Source organism: Colobus angolensis, unplaced genomic scaffold (assembly GCF_000951035.1).
Source record: "Colobus angolensis palliatus isolate OR3802 unplaced genomic scaffold, Cang.pa_1.0 Scaffold257, whole genome shotgun sequence".
Lineage (NCBI taxonomy): Eukaryota > Metazoa > Chordata > Mammalia > Primates > Cercopithecidae > Colobus > Colobus angolensis.
Genome location: NW_012115788.1, coordinates 894,666 through 906,934, shown reverse-complemented (window position 1 = coordinate 906,934; position 12,269 = coordinate 894,666). Strand labels below are relative to the sequence as shown.

The 12,269-nt window shown below is 39.2% G+C and overlaps 1 protein-coding gene across 4 annotated transcripts in view; it reads right to left on the bottom strand.

Annotated features, from left to right (window-relative positions):
- Window positions 1–236: 236 nt before the first annotated feature.
- The window catches only part of PRUNE2 (prune homolog 2 (Drosophila)), a 302,133-nt gene continuing 290,100 nt past the window's right edge, over window positions 237–12,269 (bottom strand). For 3 of the 4 annotated variants that reach the window (XM_011947005.1, XM_011947006.1, XM_011947008.1), the window contains 2 exons: window positions 8,255–8,302; window positions 237–3,467 (listed from right to left, as the gene is read on the bottom strand). In XM_011947005.1, coding sequence (XP_011802395.1) covers window positions 3,437–3,467; window positions 8,255–8,302 — 79 coding nt within the window. In that variant the 3' untranslated portion in view covers window positions 237–3,436. The remainder of the gene's footprint in view (window positions 3,468–8,254; window positions 8,303–12,269) is intronic. The other variant, XM_011947007.1, reaches the window with a different exon arrangement.

Genomic DNA, 12,269 nt, shown 5'->3' with positions numbered 1-12,269 from the left:
AAGTCAGAAATCGCTTATCCAAAGAGTAAACAACACAGTTTGAAAGCTTGGCGTATTGAACTCTGAGATAGGAAAGGCAAAAATGAAGAGAGAATAAAGTTTGGGTGTCCAGAAAAGCCAAAATGTACACAGTTCTCCAGTACCAAGTGCCAAGCTAGACTGATGTCCAGATAAAATTGCTGCAAAGTGAAACCAGAGAAAGATTCTTGCTGATTCAAAGAAAGAAAACCATAACATGCAGAATCAATTTTTATTTCTGAATTATACAGCAAGGCTATATAGATATATTATGTCATTACAGATTTTTATATTAATCTACATTAGGGAGAATTTATTTACCAAAACAAAGTCTAATAGATACTTTATTCTGAGCAATCCAATACATGATAGAAAAACCTTTAGATATATAAAAGATTAATTTGTGCACATCTAAATGTTTCTAAGGGAACAAACTACTGAGGCATTGTGATCAGATGAGAGTTGCAAACATAGTACCATAACTGAATATTTAAAATTATATCTTAACAAAGGCTAGGAGTAGTGACTTCCTCACACATCTCACAGAATGTCTTAGAGAGTAACCCCATAGAACATTGTACGGTTTCAACAGAAACTTCAGGATTTTCTTCCACACTGAGCTACTGCCCTCAAACAAATTTTCTCACTCCTTGACAGTATCTTCTGTGCAGATTTCTGTTCTCTTATTCAAGGAGCTTTGAGAAACAATGCTTTTGCCCCAATGACCCCTTGGTTCCCTTAACTACAGATCTATAGGGGAAATGCAAAGCAGTTCCCAGAAGTCAGAACCAAAGCAAGAATGCTCAGAATGCAAGAGCTAGAGAGCTAAATCATGTGAATGTTTACCTCTGTCTACCTATCTGCTTAGGGATTATTTTTCTAGAATTCATGTAGGATTCTATTTACTTGGGGTGAATTTACATGGTAGCTTTTCACTAGCACATGCAATTAAATTGTCTTTTTAAGATAATAAAATAGCAGATACCTAAATATCAGAGTGGTTATGCAGACCACAGAACAGCTGAAACAAAATCATTGATTGGGATAAATGCCCACAATTTTCATATAGGAAGATGAGGCTTCAAACAGCATACCACCTGAGTAGTTTTCCATAGATGAGCTGGACAAGTTAAAAATATATATATGTATAAAAATGGTGAGATTGTCGCTGTGTCTGTTTGGCTATAACAAGAGCCCTCTATGAACAGCTCTACGCCCTCAGGTTTGCACCACTACACTGAACACTGGATTCTTCATTACTTCCTGTGACAGGGTGACCATGGAATTCATTTTACAAAATGGGATGCGACTGAGTGAAAGTAGCAAATAGGTGAACAAACAGGAAGATTGGGTAACTGTGTTTATGTCAACACTGTGTTCTGGGAGAGGCATAATTTGGGCTTTCAAAAGTGGAGAGGGGCTATGGGAGAGGGTGGGCTATAGGGTTTTTCTGTCCAACAAGCCAGGTGTTATGAGGGAGGAGATCCAATAGAATATATAATTCAACAAGATACTTGCTTTTGTATCTCGATCAAGAGGAGAAAAGAGAAAACGATGGAGGCTTGTGGAGGAAAGAAGGCCGACCTGTGTGTGTGAGGACACATGCAGAAGGACAGGAGGAGACAGACGTGAAGCAATGAGGTCAGAGAAACTCAGTCACCTGTGCAATGACATCTACTTCAAAGCAGTTACAGGCTCCTTCTGCCAAGAGTTCCAAGTATCCTGGACAGCCTCCCCAGTGAATTTTCTACCATGAGACTAGGGGGGAACCCTTCTCTCCCCTTCATTTTCATTTCTGCCAGCTTCTTTGTAATAGGAGACACTGGAGACTAAGAATGGTTCCCAGAGTGAGGTGCGGACTTCAGCCAACACCTGTAAATACTAAAGAGGTGCTTCTAAGAAAGCTTCATTTTTGACAATTGCAACCTAAGCAGTGATTTTGTGGCTAGGGCTCCTCATCTTTTTCAGCAGGCTATTTCTTCTATTTTACTGTCTGTGGATGTCAAAACATTTATTTTTGACAAAAATAAATTAGTTTGCAGCCTCATTTGTCCGTTCTGTTACAGAAACTATCTAGATACAAATTGGGGTGGACTAGGAAAGGATGTGTTTGCTAGAGCAGGGGTCAGCAAACTTTTTCTGTAAACATACTCAAAGTTTTAGGCATTGTGGGACATATGGTCTGTTGAACTGCTCAGCTCTGCAGTTGTGTGAAAGTAGCTGTAGACAGCACAAAAACAAGTTTGTGTGGCTGTGTTTCAGTAACACTTTATTTATGGGTACTAACATTTGAATACTTTTCAAGTGTCATGAAATATTCAAAAAATTTTTTTCCAACCCAAAATATAAAAGCCATTCTTAGCTTGCAGTGGTGAGCTAGAGTTAGCTGTGGTTTGCCACCCCACCCCGCTAGAGGCCTAGAGACTTGAAATCTTGTTGGCATTTTGCAGGGCATATGAAGACTATAAAGGAAATATTTTGTACATGAAAGTACATATTCATACTTAATTTTAAGCCTGTGATCAGATTACAGTGTTTTAAACCAGATCACTTTTTATAATGCATGCGAGAGAAGAGTTCATGGATAACTGAATGCTACCAAATGATTTTTGAGTAGCCACCTTGCACTTGAGCTCTTGGCACTTATAAGGTAACATCTTGAGCTGAGTTTATGGCCTGAAGCTCAGAGAGCTACCAAACTTGCAACACTCATTTTTAAATTTCGCAATGTGGAGGTCACCAACATTCATCACAAAAATGATCTGTTAAAAGACCGATTTACATAAAATGTAATGACCAATCTGACAACTAAAATAAAGTGGATGTGGATTAGAAAGCCTGGCTTCCCTTTGAGAAGTTAAAGGAGATTCTGGCAAACAAGAACAAAGTGGGCACTTAGCTGATGATGGTTTTATACCTTGTGTGGTTTATGGCTGTCCTAGTCAGGCTTAGGATTTTAAAGGTGGAGTCGCACAGGGGTAACTTTCCTGGGAAGAGTTGAGCCCTGTGTCCTTTAAACCTAATGCAGTCACCAAAGGGTAATCCAGCTAATCTATGGAAACAAATCCACTAATATTTAACAGTGGATTAAAGGTATCTTACTGGTAAACACCTGTCTAAGGGACGAAATATCACCGCACTGTGTCAACGAAGTACTGAAATGGAAGGTCGCATTTTCTTGCTAAGGCTCAACTAAAATCTTTGAGGCACATAATTGGCAAAATAGGAAAGTACACACAATTTCATAAAATACGTTAAGAGTAAACAAACTTTCTTCCTATTTTTCCCCTTAGAAATTTAGAATGGCACCAGGTAGTGCAAAGTGGAAAAAGGTAACATCAGCCCTGTCTCTTTCAGGTAGGTATGTTTCAACAGAACCATGAACCAGAAAAGCATCCTCTTCTTCCAGCGTGGCCAACTAGGGCTTTTCTTTCAGCTTCAAGTCAATGCTGTGAAGAAAAGAAAAAGAGAGAGAAACATGGAACCCAAATGAGAAACATTTAGTAATGATTTGGGTAGCACTGCATTTGCTTTTTTCCTCAAAGGACATACTGAAAATATTTTAAATCATGCAAGTTTCTTATAATAGAAAAATCTGGTAAAACCCAATCCTCCTCTTGTCAGGCTTTTCTCCAACATTGAAATCTGTTTAGTTTTACAAAATTGTTTCTGGAAGCATTTTACACCTTTTCAAAATGATACAGGAAGGTAAAAAAAAACTCATGTAAAGGCTCATTCCCAAAGTCAATTAAGATAAGGAGCATTAGTGTATTCTGGAAATCATGCCATTTTATTTATTTTTAATAAATGACCTTTCCTTGTGAAGCAAACAAATGTTCTGCCTCAAGTAAGTAATGTCTGACAAGCACTAAACAGTAAGAAATGGTAAACAATAAAACAACACCAAACATTGTCTAGGAGCCAGAGGATTTGACTGAAAGAGGTTAGCCTACCTTACTGAGATGGATGTTTATAACTAAAGAAAAGCTTGTTTTTCTGAAGGTCAAATGGGTTCCCAAATATCTGAGGAGTAAGCCTAAAACTTACTTGAATCACATGTTTTTCTTCTGCCTCTTAGTGAACATAGCACAACTTCCTACCGCATCCATGCAAGAGGAAGAAAACCAAAAGCCAGTAAATAGAGGAAGAATTTCAGTTGTGATAAAAGAGAAACTATTAGTTTGAAATGGGTGATTTGGCACGTATCTGTGGATTTGCTTATCTCTGCCCCTGAGCCATAAGCTTGCATGTTGCAAAGGTTACTGTGCTTTACTTGTGGAATCTGCAGCAGCTGAGCAGTGTTCATTCTAGAAGTTTTGCAGATAAAGCCACTGGTAACTCACACTGCCTGCCCATCCAGTTTATAGTAGTAAAGTATCTTTCCTTTGAAATATAGTCAGCAATTCCATCACTTATTAGCAGTGGCGACTTGGCCAAGTCACCTACCTTCTCTAAGTTCCCATTTCTGTATCTGTAAAATGGAATAGTCATACCTCTCTCACAGCTTGCTAAAGAATAAGACATTTTCAACTGTACATAGTGAACATATCATAATGTCTGTTATTACTAGCAGCAATAGCACCTCAGTGTTTTATTTTTGTTGTTGTTTTTTGTTTTTTGTTTTGAGATGGAGTCTTGCTTATCGTCAGGCTGGAGTTCAGTGGTATGATCTTGGCTTACTGCGACCTCCGCCTCCTAGGTTCAAGCAATTCTCCTGCCTCAGCCTCCTGACTAGCTGGGACTACAAGTGGACGCCACCAAACCCAGCTAACTTTTTGTATTTTTAGTGACACGGGTTTTCACCATGTTGGCCAGGATGATCTCGATCTCTTGACCTCATGATTCGCCCGCCTTGGCCTCCCAAAATGCTAGGATTACAGGTGTGAGCCAATGCGCCCGGCCCTCAGTGTTTTTTTGAAATGAGAAAATAGCTCTTTGCTTTATTAGCCTACTTGCAACAATCTTGTTTCCTTTAGGAAGCCAAATCATCATGAATACTTCTAGTTTTTAGGCCCTCTGACTTGTTTTCTTACCTGCAGAGTTTACTTTAGAGGTATCCTCTTTTTTATCCACTGTGACCCTGAGATCTTTTTCTAATATACCTTTACTAAACAGGTCATTAAAAAAAAGTCTTGTTTTTGGTTTTTTTTTTTTTTTTTTTTTTTTTTGAGACGGAGTCTTGCTCTGTCGCCCGGGCTGGAGTGCAGTGGCCGGATGTTTTTGCTTTTAAAATGTCCTTCCTGTTCCCAGAAATCTGTAGTAAGTTTGATTTGGTGATTGGGAATTTGATTCTTTCTCTCACAGTGTTGGTTGACTTTCTCCCATAGACCAAGAGAATATTTACTCAACCAAAATTTGAGGCACATTGTCTAAAAACTGCGAGAGTGAGTCAGAATATTTGAAACAGTCTTGGAAGCTTTAAAGAATATGGTCACCTTGTTTCACCATCAGGCCCCTGAGCTAACACACCAGGATGCCCGTCTCGATTATTTCTCATACTTGACTTTTTTGTAAATCTTCTAGGATTTAATTCATCCCTTCAGCTTTTGTTAACCCAAAAGCTAAAAGACTGGAACCTGTTTACCCAGTTTATGAAATGAAATAGTCAAAAGCGAACGATTTTCTTGTAAGTAAATACAGGAAACCACCTGGAAGGTTAATATTTGAGAGAACAGCAATGTTGTGGAGTTAACAAAGCTGTTAACAATGATGCCAATTTAAGCTTCCTCAAATAGAGCCACCCTTGATCATGGTACTTTAAACAAATATATAAAAATATAAAAAGGCATGTTGCAAGTTTTGGAACATGAAGGAATTCATAAAATCCAAAACTAAAAGGGAAGGAGACAAGCACCCAGGGCTATTTAAAAATAAATAAATAAATAAATAAATAAATAAAAAGTATCGTTTTTGGGAAAAAAATACTTTTAATCAGAGTTGAATATTCTTAATCCTTGGGCAAATGGGCTTAGTTTTCTATAGGCAACTTTTTTCCTGAGACAGAGCAACCTTCTGATAATTTTACAATAGGCCATTTTTGTGTCTAACACGTATTAAACAAGGTTCCTTACAAACTGTCTGACAATATTGTTTACTGATGAATAAAAACATTTGCATTTTATGTAAGAAGAAGAAAATCGGCATAACCTTCTCTTCTGTCTCTGAGGAAAACGAGAGACCACTATGGTAACAGCACACACTCCATCTTATTCTTGGACTGATCGAGCCCACTGGAAGAACCCTTGCCCATTTTGCAGTGTACTCGTTCAACACTAGCTCTGGAAGGTGTAAAATGCTTCCCCACAGAATGCTCCTCTGTCCTTGATGGCCTACAGTGTAAAGGAGCCAGAAGAAGTAAATGAAGCCCTCATTCCAATACCAGAGAAAGCCAGAAATCCAGGACTGGAAGTCAGAAAAAAAAAAAAACAAAATTCTTGGCTACTCTTGACTCTTATCCCAATCTCATCATCCACACTGTGATCATGTGCCTCTTAAGGGCTCAGGAAAGAGAGGGCTGAAGAAAGGGAAGCCTTGAGAAGAATGTGTTCTTCTACAAAGTGGGAAGTACCAATAACAATTTGTAGTATCCCTCCCTCCTCCGTGCCCAGCCCTGGAATGAACCCAGACAGGAAGCAATGCTTGCCCTCTTCCCAACCAAAACAGCCCTGCATAGGAATAAGGAGCAAGACAGACAAGGCAAGCAAAGAAGTGGGTAAGCCCTAAGATGTAGCAGCAACGGGCCAGCCATTGGCTGGGCTTCCACATGTGCCCTCTACGCTGCTTGTTAACTGTGGGCTCTGTTAACTGCTCAAGGGGGTGCTGTTTTGCTGAGGGAAGAAATAGTTGCAAAAAGAATTATCATGGGCTGGGGAATTGAGGTTTTACTGCTTTGCAGAATTTCATGTGCCAATTTCCTTGAAGCAGTTGTTGTCTTCATCTAAAAGAGGTGGGACAACAGTGACCTTTGGAAAAATAGCTGTGTGATTTCAAAAGTCTCTCTATAGTCTTTGTTCTTTTTTAAAATTTTTATTTAGAAAAAATAAATGTTCCTTGCAGAGCAGGGCTAACTCATAGGCATGCATCCAGAATTGGCCCAATCTTTGTTCTTTGTGCACTTTTCAGTTGGGACTGTCTCTGGAGTTTTTGTGCCTAAAGTTCCTTTAGGCACAACAGGTCAACATGGCAAATGTGGAGCTATTTCACTCTAATTTTCCAACTTCCTTTTGGACTTCAACGGAAAGGAGGTCCAAAGACAGCAAAAAGTGGCAATAGAGACGAGACACATTTAAAATTGATTTTTCCCTCTGCTTCCTGATTCCTAGGAACAAGGACAAGGTTAAATTCTCCACAACTCAAACCAAATTAGAAGCTCCCTTTTGGATGACCAAGTTCTCTCTGAAAGTTTGTTGGTGACCACAGTTTATTCCCTGAAACTGACTTGGCCACTAATTCACTCTGTTCTCTTAGGTGAGTAGTTTTGTCTTTCATTAAATCAGAGATGGTACACCCATCTACCATTAAGATCACCTCTTCCTGATTTAAAAACCATTGGTCCTGGAGCTATACTGCCAATGTCCAAATTCCAGCTCTGGGCCATTTTTACAGCTGTAAAACAGTGGACTGGTCAGATCGTCTCTCTATGCCTCTCTTTCCTCATCTGTGAAATGTACCTCATAAACTTATTCTGAGGATTAAAATCAGACACTGCGTGTGAAGCTTTTTACAGTCTGGAACGTGGTAAGAACTCACTACACATCCGATTTCTACTTCTCACAGGATGGTAATCCTCCAAATAGATCATTCCTACAGTCTCATCCAGGCTCAAATTCCTCCTGGACATTGCAAAACAAGCACATTTTCTCTCCATCCACCAAAGCATTAAATGGAAGTTCCAACTTCCACTAATTAAAATAGAGATGATGTCATTCAGAAAGCAGAATTGCATTCCTCTTGCCCAAATGTTCTTACATCTGGTCCTAATCATTTTCTTCTCATTTTTGGATTGGAAAAATAGAAGCCATGTCCATAGGTTGTCCTTTAGAAATTTAAGGGGTGATTGTGAATGAAATGGTGTGAAGCTGGCAAATTTGCTTCAAGTTTCTGATTTCAGGAATGGAGCACAGGAAAGCTGAACATCTAAATAGGGTTTACCCAGTCCTCAGTGTGTTTTCTTTCAGAGCCCAGCCATACAACACTACAAGTAACCACATAGCTGCTATTGATGGTGAATTCTTACTCCTTCTCCATAGAAGACATTTCTGGATCATTGTAAAGGCAGCTAGTTCTGAGTGCAAGGAAAAGATAGGAAGCAGTCAGTATTTCCCCACTGTCACCACTGTGAAAGCACAACAGATTTGAGGCATTTGAAACTGTTTAATGTGGTTCCATTACTAATACTGAACCGATCCATACCCGAACAGATGAGGAGATTAAGCTGCAACCCTTACCATCAGTTTTGAAATGCAAGTGATTGCCCATGATATAAAAACACAAAGCAGAGATTTAAAAACTCCAAATACCTCCAGTGGTCTCTTCTGTCCTCATTTCTCCCTGCCTTTTCAATTCGTCTTATTCAGGGGACATATTACAAAATTGTATTGGTACCCCAAATAATAAAATACTTTACACACAGAGGAAAATCCCTCTCAAGCAGCCTCATTTTATTCACCCATGAACACAGTTAATTTTCAGTTTTCATGAGAATGAGGATTTCCCAATACACTGAAAGAAAAAGTGTCACCGTCAGCTCTGCTCGTTGTTGTTACAGAAGTAACAGGACACTTACCACTCCATACAGCTGAGCTGTGTCCAGGTGCCACAAATGAATCCTACTATTTACCTCAACTGAGTATGCCCAGAAAACAAATATAATCTTATAAAATAATAAATAAAAGTGTTTTTATGGAATTTATGTTTTTTGGTGTAATATTAGCTGTTTTTGATATTTCATACTGGTGTGACTTCTCTGTTAGCAAATTTCAAATTTGCTTTCTGTTAATTCTTGATGAATACTCGTTACACCTTAACCTTTATACCCCTCCCATATTTTTTTTTTTTTTTTGAGACAGAGTCTTGCTCTGTCACCTAGGCTGAAGTGCAGTGGCGCTATCTCAGCTCACTGTAACCTCTGCCTCCCAGGCACAAGCGATTCTCCTGCCTCAGCCACCCAAGTAGCTAGGACTACAGCTGCATGCCTCCATGCCCGGCTAATTTTCATATTTTTGGTAGGGGTAGGGTTTTGCCATGTTGCCCCAGGCTGGTCTCAAACTCCTGGACTCAAGCGATCCTCCTGCCTTGGCCTCCCAAAGTGCTGGGATTACAGGCGTGAGCCACTGTGCCCGGCCTCCCATAAATATTTTATTATTGACAAACAAACACTATTTAAAGAGCTTCTGTGATCCTTTTTAAGTGCAGCTGTCCTCTTTGTAATATAATTTCACAAGCTAATTTATCTGTTTGCACATAAGAGGATCCATGATGAAGGTCAGGTGTTTTGTTGAAAACGACAGGAGGCTATCTCCCCAAGTGAGACAGCAACCTTCCTTTATCACTCCCTACCCTTCTTGCTGGTGGTCTGATATTTTTATAGGGAATATTTGGCAATTCCAGTGAGCAAGGACAGTCAAGTAAGTGTTGACAGTGTGCTTAAAAAAAAAAAAAAAAAAAGCAAAGCTGGAATGGAATCAAGAAAGGGCAATCTTCCAAACTCAGCTTTTCTGCTTTTTAATTTCAAGTAATCCTCCCAAGGAAAACAGCAATTTGCAAACCCTTTAATACTGTCACTCCAAAGGCAACACAGGGATGCGTCCCAATTTTCGAAATAAGAATGGTTCTTTGTATACTATTTATCCTTCAGAAGTATAATACTTTCTTTCCTGTACAGAGCTAAGGTTTTAAAGAAAAGATAAGGCAGGTTGAGCAAATCACTTTCTGAAATCAATTAGAGTTGGGGTGCAGTTTGAGTGGTGTGTGTGTGTGTGTGTGTGAGGGGAGAGGGAGAATGTTGGGAAACACTAGTGGGCATAAAGCAAAACAGTGGACAGATAGGTTTTGTTGCCTGACCAAGTGTATGTTTGCCTTTGGTTAGACCCAGCCAGAAGCTTTCTGAACAAGTCATGTGGAAAGTCAGGCACATCTGTCAACAGGAAGAATCTGGGTATATCTGGCATCTAGCACTAGATCTGCAGTGATCACGTTTATCATAGAGTCTCTCCTAGAATTCAGGGGCTACTTCAGAGGCTAAAAAGTAGTTGAAAAAGTGTTGCTGGTAGCCGAGATGGTGGGATTGTAAGGCATTTCAGTCACCTGCGGGGTCAACAGAGTAGAATTCTTTCTCTGTGCACATTTTCAAATGTGCAAATATATTTCAATTTCTCATACATGTGATGTTACCATCAAAAAGGTAGGATCAAAAGATCCTAGAGGGAAGATTCTTCAGGCAGATGGCTTTTACCTACTGAATCCAAAGCAAGAGCATACACTTCTAAAACAGATCTGATTATTTGTATTTGGCCCTTGACTTTTAAGCAGTGGTTCTCAACGCTGGGTCCTGAGACCAGCAGCAGCATCACTGGGAACTTGTTAGAAATGCAGACTTTTTTTCTTGAGACAGGGTCTCACTCTGTTGCCCAGGCTGGAGTGTACTGGTAAGATCAATTAGCTCACTGCAACCTTGAATTCCAGGGCTCAACGGATCCTCCCACCTCAGCCTCCCATGTAGCTGGGACTGCAGGCACATACCACTATACCTGGCTAATTAAAAAAATTTTTTTTTGTAGAGATGGAGTCCTGCTATGTTGCCCAGGCTGGTCTCTAACTCCTGGCCTCAAGCAATCCTCCCCTCTCAGCCTCCCAAAGTCCTGGGGTTACAGGGACGAGCAACCTCACCTGGCCAGAAGTGCAGCTTTTTAGGCTCCACTCTAGAGCTGGTGAATCAGAAACTTTGGGGGTGAGACATGGGATTTTCTGTTTTACCATGTGCTCCAGGTCATTGTAATGCACAATAAAGTTTGAGAACCCACTGCTCAACAGCAATGAACTGCCTCTTATGCATTAATTTATGCAGCATAAATTTACTGAGCATCTATGTACTAGGCATGAGCATAGTGCTTCCTTTAGGAGGGAGATCAAAATGTCTCAGGACCATCTGAGCTATTTAAACACGTCGGGAGAGGGTTGGTAGGGGTAAGGAAGAGAACAAAATAGTGGATGTGAGAGAAAAAAGAGAAAGCTACAAAACTATCCAAAAACAATAATCATTTGACTGTGGCAGCTAAGCAGAAATAGTATAAATATAGAGGGAAAAAAATCTATTAAAAGAAGCAAGATTTCATGGTAATAATGAAAGAAACATGACAATATGACTTTATGATAGGTTTGTCTGAAAAATTATTGATGGTCTCTCCCCCTATCTTTTGTCTTGAAAATAGCACTTTAATTTCATAAATATGTTATCCTGAAAAAATAAATCTGAAAGAAAAACTCACAGAGAGTTCTCACTCTAGGAAATCTCATGACACAAAGCAGGTTGAGTGCAGATAAATGCTAAAGGAATGTTATACCAACACTCAGTTCCTTGATTACTAATATTTTCCTTACTTAACAACTTCTTACTTGTAACAGTTGGGATCAAGACTAAGAATTTTTTTAGAATAAAAAAATTACACAGTTTTGAGTTTCTTTAGTCTAACTGGGTGTCAGTTATCTTGAAAGAGAATGAGAAGATCAGAATATTAAAGAGTAAACTCCACTAACGCTAAACTTTCTAAAGCAAAAACCTATCCTTTAATTTTTTAACACAAAAGATTGGCACACTACAAGCAAATAATCGTATAGGTTACTTACAATAAAAATGTACCACAGGAGAAAAATGTCTAAATTGATTGTTTTAATGAGGAATTGGCATTTACAACTATGAAGAAAATGTTTATTAGTTAGATATTATTTATTCAGAATTTATAACTGTTGGGACATTGTCCAGGCCTTCTGCTTTTGCAATGTCTATTAAAATGGGAGCTGGTTATAAAAATGAACAGTGTAAGCAACATTTAAAATGGGGAAGAAAATGTGCTTAATACAGCAGACTTTTCAAATAGTATTTGCTTATATCTAACATGTATTATCAGAAAATGTCTTTGTAACTTGGAAACGAGAAAAGAGAATAACTGGATTTTTTTTTTTTTTTGAGACGGAGTCTCACTGTGTCCCCAGGCGGGAGTGCAGTGGCATGATCTCGGCTCACTGCAACCTCC